Source organism: Bos grunniens, chromosome X (genome assembly GCF_055505025.1).
Source record: "Bos grunniens cultivar Pamir isolate PY7600 chromosome X, Bosgru_T2T1.0, whole genome shotgun sequence".
In the NCBI taxonomy this organism is placed as follows: domain Eukaryota; kingdom Metazoa; phylum Chordata; class Mammalia; order Artiodactyla; family Bovidae; genus Bos; species Bos grunniens.
In genome coordinates this window covers 109792058-109811482 of record NC_141194.1, presented here as the reverse complement: position 1 = coordinate 109811482, position 19425 = coordinate 109792058, and the positions used below count along the sequence as shown (strand labels likewise).

The 19425-nt window shown below is 48.8% G+C and overlaps 1 protein-coding gene across 3 annotated transcripts; it reads right to left on the bottom strand.

Annotated features, from left to right (window-relative positions):
- Nucleotides 1-522: 522 nt before the first annotated feature.
- Nucleotides 523-19048, bottom strand: GABRE (gamma-aminobutyric acid type A receptor subunit epsilon). 3 transcript variants are annotated; one of them, XM_086388329.1, is made up of 9 exons: nt 18729-19048; nt 14365-14585; nt 13863-13930; nt 9004-9224; nt 8387-8469; nt 6891-7028; nt 3023-3175; nt 2697-2906; nt 523-2415 (listed from the first exon to the last, which is right to left on the bottom strand). In XM_086388329.1, exons 1-8 carry the CDS (start codon nt 18779-18781, stop codon nt 2701-2703), a joined length of 1143 nt encoding a protein of 380 aa, XP_086244455.1. In that variant the 5' UTR covers nt 18782-19048; the 3' UTR covers nt 523-2415; nt 2697-2700. The 3 variants fall into 3 exon arrangements, with proteins under 3 accessions (XP_086244455.1, XP_086244454.1, XP_086244456.1); XM_086388328.1 differs by having other exon boundaries at nt 2707-2906; XM_086388330.1 differs by lacking the exon at nt 8387-8469 and having other exon boundaries at nt 2707-2906; nt 18729-18885.
- Nucleotides 19049-19425: the final 377 nt, after the last annotated feature.

The window sequence follows — 19425 nt, the reverse complement described above, 5'->3', positions numbered from 1 at the left end:
CCCACTTGGTCAGTATCTTCCCTTAAGTTCTCCACTGAGAGAAAAGTACATGGCAAGTGCATGGTAGGTCTAGGAGTCATGGATGGGGGAATATAACAAAGATTTGAGTCACTGCGTTAAGATTTAAAACCTCAGCAGAAGGCTTCCCTGGTGGTCCAGTGGTTAAAAATCCACCTGCCAATTCAGGGGACGCAAGTTTGATCCCTGGCCCAGGAAGATTCCACATGCCACGGGGCAACTAAGCCTGTGCACCACAACTACTGAGCCCATACTCTAGGGCCGGTGAGCTGTAACTACTGAAACCCACCCCCTAGAGCCCGTGCTCCACAGCTGCACAGCAAGAGAAGCTACCTCAATGAGAAGCCTTCACATCCCAACAAGAAAGTAGCCCCTGCTTTCCACAACCAGAGAAAGCCCATGCACAACAACAAAGACCCAGTGATGCCAAAAATAAGTAAAATTAAAAAAAATAAAACCTCAGCAGAGAACAAACTTGAACACCCAAGAAACCAGCCATGACAATTTTATGCTTTGCTGATATATTTATTGATATATTCCCCCTTTACAGTTGATGGTGACAAAAAGCAGATGGAGCCCTACCCTACCCACCCCCCCCCCACAATAAAATACAGACACAGATTTCATTCAGCATATACAAGCATTGGGGCGTGTCCAAATTCACCTCACTGGGTTACTAGAGCCAGGAGAGATTAGATCTTTGGGGCAGTCTGAGCACCTGGGGCCCAGGAATTGAGCAGGCCAATGCTGAAAAGAGGCTGCCACTCTGGGCCCTGCCACTGGGGTGTCAGCAGAGGCTATAGAATCAAATCATGGTGGAAAGAGCTGCCTAGCCCTGTCACGTGACAGTGGGCTCCTGGGTAGTTTCCAGTGAGATCCACAGTCCCATAGAAATCTGTGCCTCAGGGTTCTCATCTGCAAAATGGGGATAAGAATCCTGCCCTGAATATATCACTGGGCTATGAGGCTCAAAATAGAAATAATTTGTCAAAAGTGCTTTTGCAAAAGGTAAAGTGCTGTACAAATTTAAGGGAATTCAATTGATTGATTGTGATTGTCAGAGTGCCCCAGAAATAGGAGTGGACCAGCTCACAGGTCCACGGGCCAAGGAAGTGGCAGAACTCCTATGCTGTGCCTCAGCTGGGCACCAATCAATGCGGGTAATGTCTGCTGCAGAGAGCAGAATTCCCTTAGTTTCTTGGCCCCAGGAAGTCACCATGGCCTAGCACCTGGGTTGGGGCTGGGAAAGTCACTGGGGAAGTCACAGAAAAGTCACAGGGGTCAAGTGGGAGGACGAAAGGGGCATACAAAGCAGGGGGTCATTACTATCATCACACACGAAAATAGACACCCACTGGATGCAAGGCATTGAACTGGTGGTGCAGATGAGTAATGAAGGCCCGCAGGGAGGAGAGAGGGAGGTATCACAGCAGCAGAGGGAGGGGTACTGTCCTCACTTGCTGGCTCCCCTCCTCCTAAAGGAATCATGCCAGTGCCCATCTATCTGCAGGGGAAGGGAGGGCAGGGAGACAAGAGTCAAGAATATAATCATTGGACCTAGGATGGAGATCCCCTCCCCCTGTTACACTGCTGCCCAACATCGTTAGGAGGTGCCAGGATCAGGCAAGCAGCTGGTATATGCACTTTGAGGCTGAGGCCAGAGCTGGGCCCAGAGCACCACAAAGGCAGTGCTGGGTTTCTGGGAAAAGGCAGTGGGTGTTAGCCCTTTGGGGAGATGGCTAATCCGCTCACATATGGACACCATCTTAGGGAGCTGGTTGCTGAGTCTATGTTTCAAAGCCTGAGCGTCATACATGCCCCAGGAAGAACAGAGATGGGGCCGTTCTACTTGAGATGGACCGCTAAGGAGATTTGGTCAATGGGCCAGGAGGGGTGCGACTGGCAAGGAGCGATGCCCTGCCAGCTGCTGGCTGGGGAAGGGGAAGGAAAGACATTCTCTGGTTGCTGCTTTCCTCCAACTCCCTTAGCAAAGGCTGTGGGACCTCCTGGGGAACTGGGGAGGCTGCCCCACAGGGTACCAGCTGGCACCTACAGGTTAAGGCAAACAAGCCAATAGATCACATTGAAGAAGAAGAAGGTGACCGGGAAAATCACTCGCGAGTAGTTATCCAAGCGGTAGACATGGATGAAGAGGCGGCCCTGCTGCCAGCTGCTGGCGTCACAAGTGGGGACCATGCAGCAGTACTTATCGCACCACCTGCTGCAGCCAGCAGAGCGCTGGAGGCGGCTTGGCCTGGTGGCCTGCCGGGCTGGGCAGGATGGGCCTTCATCTTCCTCACTCTCCCCCAACTCCTCCTCCTCAGAGTCCTCAATGTCGCACACAAAAGCTTCCGGATGCTCAACGACAGGGATGCGGACACGGATCGTGGCACGAGGCTGAAAGGAATGAGCAAAGAAGTCAGAACGAGTCAAGGGAAGATGAACAAAGCCTAGGTGCTGTCTCAAGGATTCCTGAGGATTCAGTGCTTGGCACCCTGTTTCTTTTCCTGCACCCCCCACTCCAGAATTTCCACCATCACACCAGAAAATTTACCCAATGCCCCCCAGAGCCCCAGGTTACCCCTCATTACTTGGTGAGCTGGCCACCCACGTGTCATGAGTACCAGTGCCCTACTTGCATGCCTCCATCCTCCAAAGCCTTGCCACCACTCCCATACCAGCTCATACATGGCGAAGTATGGGAGAACCACGAGGCGCCGTCCGGTTGTAGGTCAGGAAGTTGAGCACAGCAAACTCCATCAGAGCACAGAAGCAGAAGACGAAGCAGATGGCGATGTAGAAATCCAAGGCTGTGATATAGGACACACGTGGGAAATTCTTCCGCGAGAAGGTGCCCAAAGTGGTCATGGTGAGTACAGAGGTGATCCCTGTGAAAGGAGACGAGTGGAGGTGGACGGCACCACTAGCTTATATATTACACTTTGGAAAGGCCCCCGGAGAAGGCAATTCTGTGCCCAAGGAGATGCCTACCTCACCCACTTACCTAGAGAAGTCCTGGCTGGAGCAGACTCTTTCTTGATCCAAAAGGAAATCCAGGAGACCATTGTGGTCACAGAGGAAGGAACATAGTTATGAAAGGCCACAAAGCCAAACCGCCTGCTCACGTTGAAGTAAAGTGTCATGACTATGAAATCACCTGGAAGATATTTAAAAAATACTTCCTCACTACAGCACTGCCACGAGGGTGTCCTACATGCAGAAAGACATGCATACTAAGGGCCCAATAGGGGCTCATGGGATGCCCACCACGGTCCTTGGACAGAGGCACATTAAGGCAATGCCACACACAGAGACATAGAGGAAGCCCAAGAGGAGACTCACTGCCAGGTCCATGGTCAGTTAAGAGTCAAGCTAGGGCTAGAACCTTCATTAGTTCTCTCTCAATTCACTGTCACACACCCCGTATCCATCTTTTTAGGATAGGGAGCAGAATAGTCAAGTGAAAGCAATAAAATCAGTTAGCCCTCTAGATATCAGAACCATATGGCTAATGTCCAGGTGGCTGACTGAGGCCTTCACGTCCACACCTTACTCTAAACTAACCCTATGTACTCAGCTTCCTTGAGATAGCGTGTGGATATTTATACCAATATCCAAACCCTGGACTCCTGTTCTTAGTCTATTACCTTAGCCCAAAATGAGTGTTTCAAGAAAATAGAAGAATTAGCTGAAAGTGAAAATTTCAGTCAGTCCTCTAGATGTCAGGTCTGCAGAACATACATCCACAAGGCTGACTGAGGTTTTCGCATTCATTGGGTATCGTGTCCTTGATGTTGGCTCTCAGCCTAGGCAGTGATGGCTTGTGCAGGACCTGAGGACAGCCTCTATCTCCACTTGGCATCTTCTGTTGGACCCTTCATGCTGCCTTATACTCTGACATGCCCAAACACTCTGCATGCTTGTCATGACCCCTGGGGATTCTGGAGGCCTTTCTGAGGCCAGAATATCTCTTTTTACTCTCAACATCATGTTGGGTTTACAATAGTTCAAATTCTGGCTCCTCAGTGAAACTAAGCTCCAACTCTCCACCTCAGTGATGCTGTAGAATTCGCTGGCCTTATTAGGTGGGTTTTTAAACCCCTTCAGGGCAGGTCTCATCTGAGCCCCATTGCTACATTCTTGCCCAGCCCAGCCCAGCACAGCCTAGAACCCAGCAGATGCACAGCAACTCTTGGTGCTGCCCAGCAACAGTTCTGTACAACAGACCAGAACACTAACCTGTCCATGTGTCTTCCTATTTTAGAAAATAGATCACCTGCCCAGCAAGTCTGGGTATGTTGGGACTGAATGGGAAGACCAGCCTTTCCTACTCACCTTGGCAGCACTGACACTCAAGGGGCAAGACTTCTCAGAATCTTCTGGAAAAGGCCAGGGAGTTGCCTGGGGCCAGTTGAATACCTGTGTCCAGAATAGTAGCTTTGCGGATAGAAGTCCTCCTCCGGGGCTGCTGCAGGGACCACTCATCCTTGCCTACTAGCCAGAATGTTATTTATTGAGATTCTAGCTCCTTCTCCTGGGGTCTCAACTGCAATTAAAATGGCCCTACTCAGCTATAGCCACTCTGCACAAAACTTTGCTGAGTTTATATATTCTTGTTGCAATAAGATTGATTATCCTATTGGCTTTTTCTATTTTTATTTTGTCTATTTCACCAATAAGAAGAACCTTCTCTACTTTTCAACAGATGGGAACTTATCCTTTAAGGCCAAGTGAAGGTACTAACACACACTTTCTTATTTCTGAGGAATGGAGGAGCATGGGTAAGGGAAAAAAGATATCTGGGGCTGAGGAGCCAGAGGGGGAGAAAAGCTAAAGATGCTTTCTGCTCTTATCTGCCTCAGCCAGAGCACAGTTGGTCACTGCACTGTCAGAGGAACACAATGAAAAAGACCGTGTCCAGGGGACTGAGACTAGAAGGATGAGTGGAGCCAAAGCTTTGAAGAACAAAGGGGAGGGAAAAGAACTACAGCTGTATAGTCTATAAAAGAATATGATCCAGGGTTGGAACTATAATACTGGCTCTTTGATCTTGACCCTGTGGAAGACTGACTAGACTTACTGGAAGCTCAGTAGTTCTAGGGAAAAAGAGCTAAGTCTAACGGGTGAAAGTTCCAGAGATTTCAATTTCAGATGAATACAGAGGTTTTTCTGATGAACAGAGTTGTCTCGCGAAGGAAGAAACTCCCTTGCAAGAAAGCAAAATCCTAATCATGGGTGAATTCTGTATCAAAGGCTCAACAGCCAGCAGTGAAAGATGCCTCACTCACTGGGGGTAAGGCTCCTGAAGCAGAGGTTCTCTGGTTGAAGGCCCAAGGTGGCCAGGGTACCAAGCTAGCACTGCATTCTGAACCCTTAGGGGCTTAGGACCTAAGTCTATTCCAGACAGAGAGAACTGCCCAGGGACCGACTGAAAGATAACTATGTTTATCTGAAAGTTCCAAAGATAATTATGATACTGAAGAAACTATGATTCAAGATCAGCTCATCTCTTGCAGAAGATAAAGGAGGCCTTCTCCTTTCTCTCAAGAACTCTCCTCTCTTCCAAGGAGGGCAGGGTGCTTACCTATTGTCATTGGTGATGATGCTGCCACTGGGGCTTTGTAGTCACTAGGGTACCATTTTGAAACAATGTACAACCATCTACTAAACGGAACCACTAGTGACTTGAAAGCCCATGGGCCTTGTCTCCTGCCGCTTTTGATGATGGGTCCCCACCTGTCTGGGGAAACCAAGGTGCAGAAAGGTAAGAGGCATGCCAATGGTCAGCCGGCAGAAGAGCAAGGGTCCCAAGTCAAAGGGAGTAAAATAGCTTACCCAGAGCCCCCAAGAAAAAGGAAAGCACTTGTAAAGCAGCGTTCTACCCCTGCCTAGTACTGTGCAAGCAAAGCTCTAGCGAGATGAGCATGGGCTATTCCTCACCCAGGGACCAACTCAACGAGTAAAGCAAAAGCAGATTTTCTGCCTAGCCACATGGAAGCCAAGCAAGACATCTTCCATGGCAAATGGCTGGCTGGGTGACTGGTTCCATCCGCAGGCTGGAAACGGTGAGGGCAGAGCCGCCACTGCCCTGACTGGTCAGTGTGTGTGAAAAGGCTGCTCCCAGAGCAGCCCCAGGGAGGCCCCTTGGCTCCTCCTCATTCAGATCACCTAGGAACACAAGCAAAGACACTCACACCTAATTGGGAGCTAAAGTATAATAGACCCAGGACCCTCCCCTTTAGTCCTTGTGAGGGACAAGGTCAGAAAACCAATGATCACCATCCAAGTTGAATCCACCACGAAGCCTTTGACGGGAATCTGTGCGTGTCAGGGCTGCTCCTTTAAAATAAATGTTGATACAGCAGGTATTGTAGCTGCTGAAACCTCTTCCAGATTATCCCAGCCCTCACATAGCTGATGACAGAACTCCAGCCTCCAACCTCCCATCAGGACAGACTGCATCCCACTCAACTGGAACCACTTGGATTGTTCTGAGTATGGAAAACTCACATGACCTCCATTTCCCCAAGTGTCCAAGTAGGTCAGTTGTAACAAAGCTCTGGAAACCAAAAGGTCTGCATGACAAGGCTAGTTGCAAATTCTGACAGCAACAAAACTTTATCTACTCACCTACCCTCTCCGGGGCTTGGCAAAGCACTTACTTCTTTGCAGATGAGACTGAGATATAGTTACAAAGTCTCAGTTTCCTCTGCAAACAGTTGTAAGTGCTTAGCATTTATAAGACAGGAGCCATGGTCTACAATATTGTCATGGAATGAGTACATAGCATTTGGACGAATGGATGGCTACCTTCAGCCATCCTTACCACCCTCCTGGGCCTCTGGCTAGCCCTGGCTCAAAGGTGCACTTACCAGCCAGGGTTGTGACAGTTTCAGTCGTGTTGCTCACTCCCGTAAAGTCAAACTGGAAGAGCTTCCAGGAATTACTCTCATTGATTTTAAGCATGAAATTTTCCCACTTGTAGATTAGGTCATTCTCAGGATAGGAAACTGTAAGGCAATGTGGGAAGACGAGTCATGTGAGACTGGGAAGCTGAGCTGAGGCCTCCAATGTCATGGTGTCTGAGCAATGCCCTGGAGTCCTGACTCTGGCTGCACCAGCTGTGGGGCCTTACCTCTCTTACCTCATTGTTGAAGTCCATCCAGTAAGTGCATTTACTGAGCATTCCTCAGTACCATGCTCTGTGCTAGACACACAGAGGTGAGCAAGGCAGGAGCCCTGCCTTCAAGCATTCACATTTTATTGAATAAGACAGTGAGTACACATCTGTAATTGTTGGAATTCCTCTGAGAAACCTCTGCCCGTGGGACAGTGGGGAAACAAAGGAGGGAAGATCAGTTGGGGACACACCCAGAAAAGACTATTCTATAGAGTGGGTGACATGCTCAGTCTTAAAATCCAGTATAAATATTCTCTGTACGGATGAGGCTGAAAGGGTGAGGAGTGTGTTCTATGCACAGAAAGGTGAAAATGCCAGATGTATTATGGAAACATTAAAAGTTCAGGATGGCCGGCTCACAGAAGATGGATGAGGTATGTAGGAGTGGATAGCAGGGGCCAGTTCATGAAGGGCCTTGAGTGCTACTTTAAGCAATTTGGAATTGATTTGAGAGTTCAGGAAGAATTTGAAACTAAGGAGTAACCTAGTCTAGATAGGTCACTCTAGCTCTTATATGAGGATGGCCTGTTGACAGGGAGATCAGTTATGGGAGCCCAGTGCAGTAACTCAGGCACAGTAAAATGAACAAAGGCAGGAGCCAAAGCTGTGGCAGAGAGAATGCAGAGAAATAAAATCAATAGAGATTCTGGAGGGAACATCAACAGGATGTGGTGATTGGATAGATGTAGGAGGTAAAGAAGAAAGAAGCATCAAAGTTCTTGGCTTGGAAAACTGAGTGTTTGATGGTGCCTTTCAATGAGACATATGGGAACACAGAAGCAATGCATTTGTTTTGAGGGTAGAGGTTGGGAGGAGACCGTGTATTTAATGTTAGACATGGTCAGCTTCAAAGTGAAGATGTTTCAAAGTCCAAGTGGAAGATGACAAAGATCTAAACCAAGGTAGTAGTGACAGTGAAGATGGAGAGCAGACATACTTGAGATACACTTTAGAGGTGACTGATTTGAAATGGGGTGGAAAGGAGAAGGAGGAAGCCAACACGAAGCCCAGGTTAAGCAACACAGCATTGTCAGCAGGAAAGATGAGGATGGACTGGGAGGCCCTGGGCAATCTTGGTACCATCTTAAGGGAAAAACAAAGGCAGAAAAATGTAAGGGGCAAGGATGAGAAAAAGAAGGGGCCCAGTGTGATGACTCTGGGGTCCCAGAAACCTAAGAATGTACTCACAGCTAGAGAAAGACAGAGGGCAAGAGTGAGAGTCCATTGGAAATTTGAGCATGTGGAGTGAGCATCCAGCCTCAATGGTCATCCTGGAAGGGAGAAAGGAGCCTCATTAGGCTGGCCCTGAATACTTAGGTATCCACCCAGCTTGGGCCTGGGGACCACCGCCAATGAGTGGCAATGGTGGGATTTGAGATTAAGAGCTCAAAGGAGAGACAAAAAGAGTGGAAGAACAGCTTGGATGTATCTGGCTACTCTGGCCTCCATCATCAGAGAAATGTATGGACTAGCTTAGATGGGCTTGTGTTTCTTGCCCATCCCAGCTTCAAGGACCTGCCAACACTCTCCCACTCTTTACCACCTCCCCGGCCCCATATCACCCAGATATCAGTCCCAGCTATGCCACAAAGTCAGGCTGTGGCCTTAAGCAATATCTTCTTATTCTGAGGCTTTAGTATGTATGTCTATACACCAAAGGATTGAGCTCATGGTTTGGGAAAGCTGGGGGGGGGTGCCCTTAGAAGTATCATTCAGGATGAAACCTCAGTCCGTGTTTCTTTGGCAAAAATTCTCAGAGGGGGAAGAAGAGTTGCAGGAGGCAAGACTCTAGAAGCTTGACATACCTGATGGTGTACAACACCTTGCCATCCTTGTGGATGCGGACCATCTGGTTGGGCATGGTGATTGAGTGCTCATAGGTCCTCTTAGAATTCCTAAAAAAGGTGTCTGGGACCCACAGCAGGCTCACCAAGTTGCCACTCAGAACAAAGCTCTCAAAGCTGCCATTGAAACGAAGGCGTTCATCATACCAAGTCTGGCAGAAGGTGATGTCAATGGTGTATTCCTGGTGGCAAGGATAGAAAAGCACACATTTGGGGCTGTGCAGACAAAGAACAGGAGAAAGCAATGGCACCCCACTCCAGTACTCTTGCCTGGAAAATCCCATGGACAGAGAAGCCTGGTGGGCTGCAGTCCATGGGGTCACTAAGAGTCGGACACGACTGAGCAACTTCACTTTCACTTTTCACTTTCATGCATTGGAGGAGGAAATGGCAACCCACTCCAGTGTTCTTGCCTGGAGAATCCCAGGGATGGGGGAGCCTGGTGGGCTGCCGTCTATGGGGTCTTGCAGAGTCGGACACGACTGAAGCGACTTAGCAGCAGCAGCAGCAGCAGACAAAGAACATCCCCTTGCCATCTTGTGATGGACCTATCTAGTAGACAGGAGCCCACTTAGGTTTGCACAGAGGAAAACAGCATGGGTTTGGCTGAAGGACATTCTCTATTTCCATGTATTCCAGAAAGAAAAAAAAAATCCCAAATGAACAGCAATCTGGGAAGACATATTTAACCCAGAAACAGACAGACAATGGTGGCTTAATTTTAAAGGCTGGGCTCATCACGTCAATACTCCCTTGTAGGACTATGATGCTACTCCAGTCAGGCTAACACCATCTGGGCTCCCACATTTCCATAGCAAATCAAAGATGTCAGGTCAAAATCATTCTAAACATTTACAAACATATGCACCTTTGATTGCATACAATAAAGTTGCCCCTTTCACCTTTTATTTGGGGAGCACAGATGTTAATTAACCCATAAGTATTTGGTCTCTAGATATGGTCTATCACATAAATTGTTAAATATCAAAAAGAAGGTTTAAGAGGAAGAAGTAGGAGAAGCTAGAGATCTGCACCACTGGTATTGAAAGGAGAAAAAAAAAAAAAAAAACAGATTCTAACAGAACTGCAAGTAGCTTGAACAGCAAGTACCAGAACAAGGCCAAGGTACAACCTTTAGGGCTAGTTCAATCTCCTTTACTTTAGAGGTCAGAGAGAAAGGAGTCTGTTCGAAATCAAATAGTTAATGGGAACATACTGGCTCTGATGCTCAGAGCACCATTGCCATGGCCCTGCCCTGGGACCACCTCCACCTGCCTTACCCTCCAGGGCTTACTCCACTTGTTCCAAGAATCCCTTTGGGGGTCAAGATCCAGTTTTCCTCTGCAGGACCCCTAAGCCTTTCCTGTGAGTTTTCTGCATCAAATAATGAACACCACCAACCAGAAACCCACAACGAGGAGGCCTGTAGAGCCCTCGAGTTTGGGGAGCAGCGGTCAAGGCCATCTCTGCTTGCCTTTGCTACTCAGGACACAAGGTGGTGAGAGCCACTGCCCAATTACAGGGAGCCAGCTCCCCAAGACTGAGAATGTTCCCTGGAGGAGTACGGAGAATCACACAGCAAAAAGCCTGACTACCATTCACATGCAGAGCCCCCAGCCCTGCCCTGCCAAGCCACACCAGCCCTCACGAGTGCCTTCAGGGTGGCTCTGCTCTCTTGAGTGGCTGGCAGCTCCAAACCGGCCTACAGAACTGCTGAGTAACCAGAAGAAGCCTCCCCACTATGGTGCACACTTGCTCCTGTGCTACACTCTCGGGTTTCAAATAAGCATTTCATTTCCATTTAACCGGATTCCAACTGTAAGTTCAGGACACACCAACTGATAACTAACGGTTCAATTTTCCCCAGTCTGACAAGGGGACTTGTTTTCTCTCCCTGAGGACAAATCCTGTGCTCTCCACAAGCTCTGATTTATGACTGAAGGGTATTTATGACTCCTCACCAAGCACCACACTCTACAGTATCACCAGAGAAAAACAGGCATGTACAAGGACTGGGACCTACAACAGCTTTAAAGAACTATGGGGAACTATGCAGATGGCCAGACTTCTCTGGTAAATTTAATACCACATGAGTGTTCGGAATCTTCTAAAGGCACTTGGCCCAGGCTAAAGCAAGATGTTACCAGCCAAAGAAAATCAAGTTATTGGCTCCTCTTTGGACCAGTTCTGTGCTACATGCCAGGTTTGGTGAGGGCTGGGTCATTAAACTGTATCCCTCAGGCTTGTCATTCCCTGGTGGCTCAGAGGTTAAAGCGTCTGCCTGGAATGAGGGAGACCCAGGTTCGATCCCTGGGTCGGGAAGATCCCCTGGAGAAGGAAATGGCAACCCACTCCAGCACTCTTGCCTGGAGAATCCCATGGAGGGAGGAGCCTGGTGTGCTACAGTCCATGGGGTCCCAAAGAGTAGGACACGACTGAGTGACTTCACTTTCACTTTTCACTCAGGCTTGTCAGGTAGCAGTCCTCCCTGTGAAATCAGTGCTGCCAACAAGAGTATGCACACAGCAAAGGCTCTTGCAGATGTTAGAAACAGATTTCCCCAAATTACATCTTACACACATAACAAGGAAGTGGTAGCCACAGATTTTCTACTACTCTTCAGGCCACTTTTGCCATGCTCCCACCAATTATCTGAAAGGTGCCTTTCTTATTAAGAGTAAATGGTGGCTATGATGGTGGGACCAGAGGACATCAAACTCTGGCTCAAAACCCAGTATTTCTTGGTTTATCAACAATTTTAGTCAAACTAATTGCTAAATTCATACTCATTTTAGTGGTAAGCACATTGATGACAGCAAAGAATAAATGTGACATCAAGGGAAGAGGGAAAAAAAGCTTTAAAATGTCAACAGAAACTCAAAAAAGATCTGACTGCTCTCACATTTCTCTTCTTCCTTCTTACTTCCCCCAAATTTGTGGCTTCAATCTTGAGCACTCTTTCTCATGTTCTTGTTTGCTCTGAGGGAAGCCACCGGCCACACGTGAGCTGCCCTGTGGGGAGGCCCACATGGCAAGGACTGGGGAAAGCCTCGAGACAGTAGCCAGAGAACTAAGCCCTGCCAACAACTACATGAGAACTTACAAGTGGACCCTCCCTTAGTCAAGTCTTCAGATGACACCCCAGTCCCACCTGACACCTTAACTGCAGCCTTGGGAGACCCTGAAACAGGGAATCCAGCTAAATCATGCCTGGATTCCTAACCCACACGAGCTGTGACCTAATGATTATTTGTCATTTTAAGATACTATGCTTTGGGGTTAATTTTTGCATGAGTGAGTGAGTAAAGTCGCTCAGTTGTATCTGACTCTTTGAGACCCCATGGACTACAGCCTACCACGCTCCTCCATCCATGGGATTCTCCAGGCAAGAGTACTGGAGTGGGTTGCCATTTCCTTCTCCAGAGGTTCTTCCCGACCCAGGGATTGAACCTGGGTCTCCCGTATTGCAGGCAGACGCTTTACCTTCTGAGCCACCAAGGAAGTCCTAATTTTTGCATAGCCAATACATAAGTACATTGTGCCCCAAGAATAAGGCAGTCAAACAAAGCATCACAGTGGGGAACCCCACTCTTGCACTTAACCTATGTAAACACCTTGAGCTTCCATGAATGTTTACTTACCTTTGAGTGTGTATCTGCAAGTACTATCTCAGAGCCTAGACGCTTAGCTCACCCAGTCACATGGTGCTTGTTGGGTACCAAGGTGTATGCTAAAACTGTCTGCCCTGGGCTAGGCTGAGGCTATGGCAGTGATGGAGTTGGTTACTCCAGTCTTCCTCATTATCAGGCTCCACAGATGAAAGTGACATTTGCAGAACATCTTTTATAATTCATTTGCTCAGCTAACATATACTGGGTTCTTGACATCAAGGAACCCATAGTTGAGAGAGCAAGGCAGACACAGAGTACATAATTACAATACAATGATGTAGAGAAGTTCAGGTAAACAACTGTGATATACGCTAGAAAGGTCTGAGAGTCAGAGAAAGGAGTGTGGTGTGAGTAAAAAAGGGAGCAACTAATAGCTGTAGAAGTCAGGGAAGATGCCGTGAAAGAGATGTCATTAGAGTTAAATCTTGAAGGATACGGTGAAAAATTGGAAAAATGCCATCCCAAAGTGGAAGTCACTTGAACAAAGGTTCAGAAGCACAAGATAGCCTGGGAACACCATACGCTAGTGTGACTAGGGCACATGATCTCTAAAGGAGTGAAAAAAAAAAAAAATAAAACTAGAGCCCTGGGTTGGCTGCAGACATGGAGAGCCTTGGCTGCTAGAGTGTGGGGTTGAATTTCATGCTTTAAGCAGGGCTGGGACTACAAGAGGCATGTCATGCAGGAGGCTGGGTTAGTAGGTTGCCTGGGGCAGGCAGAAACCTTGCATTTTGTGTATATCAAGTAGGAGCTCATGGAGGCTAACTGGGGAGTACAAAAGGAGATAAGAAACTAGGGAAGAATTAGAGAAGTAGTCCTAGAGCAACAGTTGGTAACAACAAGATTAAGTCCATAAAAATCATTATCAGAATAAAAGAACCATTCCACTGTGTTGTTTAAAGTTGCTTTATTATTTTTATTCTGAATGAAATACTGAAAGATACAGTCAGGATTCCGAAGGTCCTCTTCAGGCAGCAAGGGACTTACCACTTTCAGTCTCCTTCTCAAGTCCTTATGGATTAAAATCCCCCCCTCCAAAAGAAAAAAAAAACCTCTTTTGTTACAGACACAGAAGAACCAAGTACTCAAAAGCCTCATGGGTCAGCTCCCTAGGCTAGAAGATACTATAAATCAAACCTCAGTACTCACCATGTCCATGATAGAGAGAGGCCCAAGGGTGTTGACAGACAGTTCGACAGTGACCACAGTGGGTCTCTCTGTAAAGTAAGCAGAAGTGGCAGAGGTAAGTGTCAAACAGAAGTGTGGGGCAAGGGAGGGTGTGGTCAGTGGTGAATAAAGGGGGTAAGGATTGGACTACATGGTTTCAAGATCTGATACCATTTCTTTCTTTCTTCTCTCATGAAAAGGCCCAATTTATAGGCTGTTAAGAATTGGACATACCTCAAAGGTCAATCATCTAGTCCCGTCATCTCATTTTATAGTTGGAAAAACTGAGGGTGAGAGAAAAGTCTAGACCAAAGTCAATGGCATTGCTGAGACCAGCACTGACATCTCTTACTTGATACATCAGCAACAGCTGTTCCTGCCCCCATGCAGGCACCACCACCTACACCCCAGGCCCATTCTCCACACTTAGGCCCTCAACCCTCCTACCCTCTGGGGCCTGGGAGATTTATGTCCTGCTACTCACCTCCAATGCCAGGGCGCAGTTTGTAGTCATAGTTATGGAAGATGCCATCCAGGATTTCCGTGGCTGTTGGCATTTTGCCAAGTTTCTTATGGGTACCAACAGCAGTGGGCTTTATTTCTTCAGAGGAGAGTTCCTTTTCAGGAGGCTGGGGCTTAGGGCCATAGACCTTATCATCACTGCCAGAGGATCCCTCCTCTGATTCAACTTGAGGTCCTTCAATGCTAGAACATAAAAACAAACAAGTGAGCCTCTGTCCTCCACTCTGAGGGGGCCCAGTTGGTGCCTCCTGGGACAGAGTGAATAAGTCGGCAACCCACAGCATAGTTGAAGAGTACCTGGTAACAGTAAATCAAGAGCCAGATTATTCTTGTTAATTTCTTCTAAAACTTGTACTCTCCATTGGAACTTCCCATGCTATCCATCTTTAATGGTCATTCTTTATTTAACAAAAATCAATATCAAAAGCAAGTTTGAGATTTTAAAATAATTTTTCAAGGTAAAAGCAAGAGGACGTGGGTGCATAAGCTCTAGCCAATCAGCTGCCGTTACTAGTCTTGGTCTCCAGTCTGCCTGACCAGTGCCACCTGGGAGCAAATGGGCAGGCACAGGGCCAGGGTTGTGAGGAATGCTCAGGAAAGCCCGAGCACTCTCTCCCAGAGAGGGTCAGAACACTGCATGTCTTTGCTTTAGTGATACTCTACTACACTGGAGCTGGGGGCCAGGGATGGGGGAAGCTCTGAGAACTGAGAGAAAACAAAGACTATCATTTAGGAAATAGATGGTCAACAGGAATCCAGCCTGAGTGCCACAGCCAAAATATTACACAAAGAATTAAACTTACAAATTTTAAAAACTTAAAAAAGCCACTTGCAAATGTATAAAACACAGGAGATATGGTGTTAGAAATCAGAGTCATGCTTCCTTTGCTGGGAGGCAGTGAGGGAGGGGGCACCAGGCAGCTTGAGGTTCTGGTCACATTCCAGTCCCTGATGTGGGTGTTTTGATATCAGTGTGAATCATTTTTGGACAACTCGTCAGCCGTGCACTTATGGTTTGAGCAGTTTTCTGCATATATGTTCTAATTTTTTAAAAAAGCATTTTGAAAAATTAAAATGCTAATAAAATCTGCAAATATATGGACCTTATATGAACCCTGATTTTAAAGGGCAGACCATAAAAAACAAAACAAACCAAACACAACACAACAACAACAAAAAAAAATTATGATACATTAAGGGAGATTTGAATATTGACTGGTTAGTTTCTTCAGCGTGAAAACATTCTAAACATTTTTAGTGTAATAGTGGTATTTTATTCTGTTTTTGAAGTCCTTACAATTAGAAATACATACTAAAATAATTGCATATGAAATGATATGATGTCTGAGATTTGCTTTAAAAGATTTTAAGCTGGAAATAGAGAGTGGGTGGGATACATAGAAAATAAGACTGCCTATGAGCGGATAATTAATGAGGCTGGTGATGGGTACATGGAGATTCACTCTACTGTTCCCTGTACTTTTCTATGTCTTTGAAAAAATTTATAATTAAAAGCTTTTTCAAAAGCCATCATTGAAATTAATCTGTGATGTTGGAAGGCAGGAGAGTGTTTTTCTTTGGGGAAGAGGCTGTACTTGGAGGGGGTAGAGTGGTGAAGCTGGTGGAGGTGGGGGAGGGGGCAGGCAACTTTCTGTTTCCTGGTCTAGGTGCTGGTTAAATGGGCATGTTTCCTTTGTGAAAATCCACTCCTGATTTCTACACTCTTATATCTCAGTTACACTTACAAAATTATTTTATAGTTTACAAAATCAATTAGACAACTTGCTCCTTCAAAGAAGGGGTTAACAGGGCAGGAGATGTGGGTATGGCCTCTGTACTGCAGACCAAGGGAAGGCCAACTTGAGCAGCACAATGCATGCTCTTGGAGTATTTCAAACTCTTAGAATTGCTTAAGTGGTGTCCAGATGTGCCAAGTTGATGCCATTTCTCATGTCTGAGGTGGCTAATTCCCACTGTGGGCAAGGCAAGAACTGGGCTTGGGGAAAGCAATTTCCATTTCTGATAGCATATCCAGAGATGCCCTCTTTCCCTGAGGCTCTTCCCTCTGTCCTCTGAATAGATCATGCCAGCCTCCGTAGGGCAGGGGAGAGGGGGGCGGGGGGATGGAGAACTAGGGGACTGCAAAATGTGTGACTTGACTGGGAGCGTGGCATGATCAGGACTGTTAGCCAGAGCCTGCCATGACCCCTCCCAGAAGTCCACAGCCAACCAGAAGAACCCCTGAGTTTCGAGAGGCAAACAAACAAACAAGCAAAGGCCCAAAGACCACCACAGCCTCTCTGGCCCAAGACTATGTCTGCCATGAAAATGAGATCAGAGGGTCTTGAGGCTGCTGTCATCTGACAAATAGATTTTGCCAGTAAAAAATTTCAAACAAATCAAAAAGCCCCGTCATCCTGGGATCTTGGGGTTAAGAAGTTGCTGACAATGTATACACCTTTCCTCAGCTCGCCATTAAGCCAACTTTCACAGCTAGAAATAATAAAAACATGAAAAACACTCATGCACAAACTAGTGGGAATCTTCCCATGGGGCTTTTCAGGCATCACATCCCTCTTGATGCGATTGTCCAAGATGGAGCTGAATTTCTGCAACCCCTCCCCCACAGAGGATGCTCAGGCAGCTGGCTGGGTAAAGGGAAGAGAATATGAGAAGGGCCACTGGACTGCTTTTTTTCCCCCATATGAGTCCTCTTTTTCACCTTACAGATGGAGAAACTGAGGCCCAGATGGAGGAAGGAGCTGTGCCCAGTGTCATACAAGTGGTTTCAAGCTAAGCCTGGACCCGAGCTAGGTGGTTCAAGATGGCCCGTGCCAGCACACCCCACTGCCACCTCCCCAGCTCTTTAATGACATCACAGGTTACCATGTGGACAGTGCCTGAACTGACAGAGTGAGTTACTGCAGTCCTCCCCCCTAGGCTGGAAGGGTAGTTTTCATCACAACAGCCCCTCTTCCTTGTTGGTTTCCTCTCTGCTCTCCTCCCCCCATCTGCACGACTATATCCCTCTTTTGCCCCAGTCACCACGTCATCTCTCCCAACTAGTCCAGTTCACATCTGGAGGGATGTGGATGACTGGAAATTCCTAGCACGCATTCAGAAATATTTACCAAGCCCCCTGATGAGGCCAGCCCCCCCTTCTCGCCAGGGCACCAATGAGCCAGCAACCAGTTACACAGCCTTGCCCCTGATGAGCTGAAGTATTCTGGGGTGGGGAGAGAAGCCATCTCCCCAATACCTCTCCCCAAAACAAAAAGCAAGACAAGTCTAGTGGTGGAGGCTTCTAGAAAGATCAGGAAGCTTAGGAACTTGTGACAGTTGCAGCTGAATGGGAAACCATCTAAAAAATGTGAAGCAATCCTCTTTCACTCTCAGAAGCCAGAGATGCAGGGGATAACCTTCCCCTGCAAAGTCCCAGGACCCCAGGAAGGTGTGAGGGAAGCCGGCTGCTCCAGGGAAAACCTGCTGTTGATCTTTGGAAGAGTGGGAGGGGTTGAAATGCAGGATCCAAAACCACAGACCTCCGAGATGACCATTCTTGACCCCTGGCTCCAGTCAGACAAGACCCAGCAGGGCGTCTGGGGGCTTTAGGGAGGAAGAGGGAACCCGGCGGTAGAGGGGGATGGAGTGGACAGCTGGGATGGGAACTCTTGGACTAAACCAAGGCTCCTGCCTGGGACTGGCACCAAAAGGAGCGGCGGGAAGGGAAGCAAATAAAGTCAGAGTTGTCTGGCACGGTGCCTGGTACTCACTAGGCGCTCAGAAAGGAGAAAAAAAAATTTTTTTTTCGAACGAGAGAACACACTAGCCAACACTCAAACATTTTAAGCGCAGTTTCTTCCCCCTGCCCGCACACCTCTCTGGGCGCCACGTTCCCAAAATCCCCCCAGTCCCCAGAGACACGAACCTGCCCAGGCCGGTCACCTCTTCCCAGGGAAGGCTGGGGGGCGGGTGGGGGGTGGGGGGAGGACGCGATCGGTCCCAGGCCGCTGCAGTGGTTTGGAAAGGGGGGTCCCCGGGGGTAAAGGGACGGGGCAAGGGAGCGGCCAGGTGACAGGCGTCCCGTCTTCCTTCCTGGGCGCCCCTTCAGGGGCCCGGGGCTCCCATCCTAGGGGAAGCGGGGCGAAGGCTGGCCGCGTGCGTCGAGCGGATGCAGGACCAGGGTAGATGATGCGAGGGCCTGGGGCAGGCGGGGAGTGGGGCTCGAGGAACACGGGGTGCGGGGGTCTCAGGAGCCGGCCTCATTCCCGGGGAGAGGGAGTGGGGCCTGGGCGGGGACTCCTGGGTCCAGGGCTGGAGACTCACCACGGAAGGATTACCAGCGTGCCCATGAGGATCAGGAGAACTTTGGTCGACATAGCGGCGGGGACCGGCGCGACCACCTGTGCGGAGGTCGCTGCGCGCGGTCTGGCCGCACTGAGCGCGGCGTGGAGGGTTTTGTCGGGCTCCAACTTTCACTCCTCCCACTCGCCCCGCCCCGCGCCCCCCATCCTGGCTCCTCCCCCTAAGCCCCGATGGAAATCTCCGACGACGTGTACGCGGCTGCGGCAGAGGGAGGGGTGGCTCCGGCCAGGCGCGGGGAGGAGGAGGGAGACAAGGAAGAAGCCTGGTCGCCAAGGCCCCCCGCCCCCCACCGCAACGGCTGCGGCGCTGCCAGACAGCCAGGGGCGGGGGACGTGGGGGAGGGAGGAGGAGGCGAGCAGGCGGTGCGCGGGCCCCAGGCGGGGAAACCGGCGGGCCGACGCTGCTGCTGGGAGAAAGACTGCAGGCTGGGCCCGGCAGGGGCAAGATGCGGGTGCTGCGACCCCCGCCCCTGCCAGTCCGCTGGTGCGCCATGGGATCGCACTGTGGTTTCCAGCCCCTGTCTTTCCGCGCCCCTCGCCAGAACCTGTTGCATCTCATCACTTTCCCAAGTCCCCTGGCCTCTGAGATTTTCCCCCACCCTCACTCCACGCCTTCCAGCCCTTCAGAGCGCATTCCTGGGCGTCCAAAGGAACCTGGG

What these genes read in the sequence shown, in the direction of transcription:
- GABRE (XM_086388328.1), bottom strand. Translation starts at nt 18,781, where the DNA reads ATGTCGACCAAAGTTCTCCTGATCCTCATGGGCACGCTGGTAATCCTT. An exon ending in AAGGTGTTGTACACCATCAG is followed by an intron (nt 8,470 to 9,003) that starts GTATGTCAAGCT and finishes TCTCCCTTCCAG; the next exon opens with GATGACCATTGAGGCTGGAT. An exon ending in AACTGTCACAACCCTGGCTG is followed by an intron (nt 3,176 to 6,890) that starts GTAAGTGCACCT and finishes AATATCTTCCAG; the next exon opens with GTGATTTCATAGTCATGACA.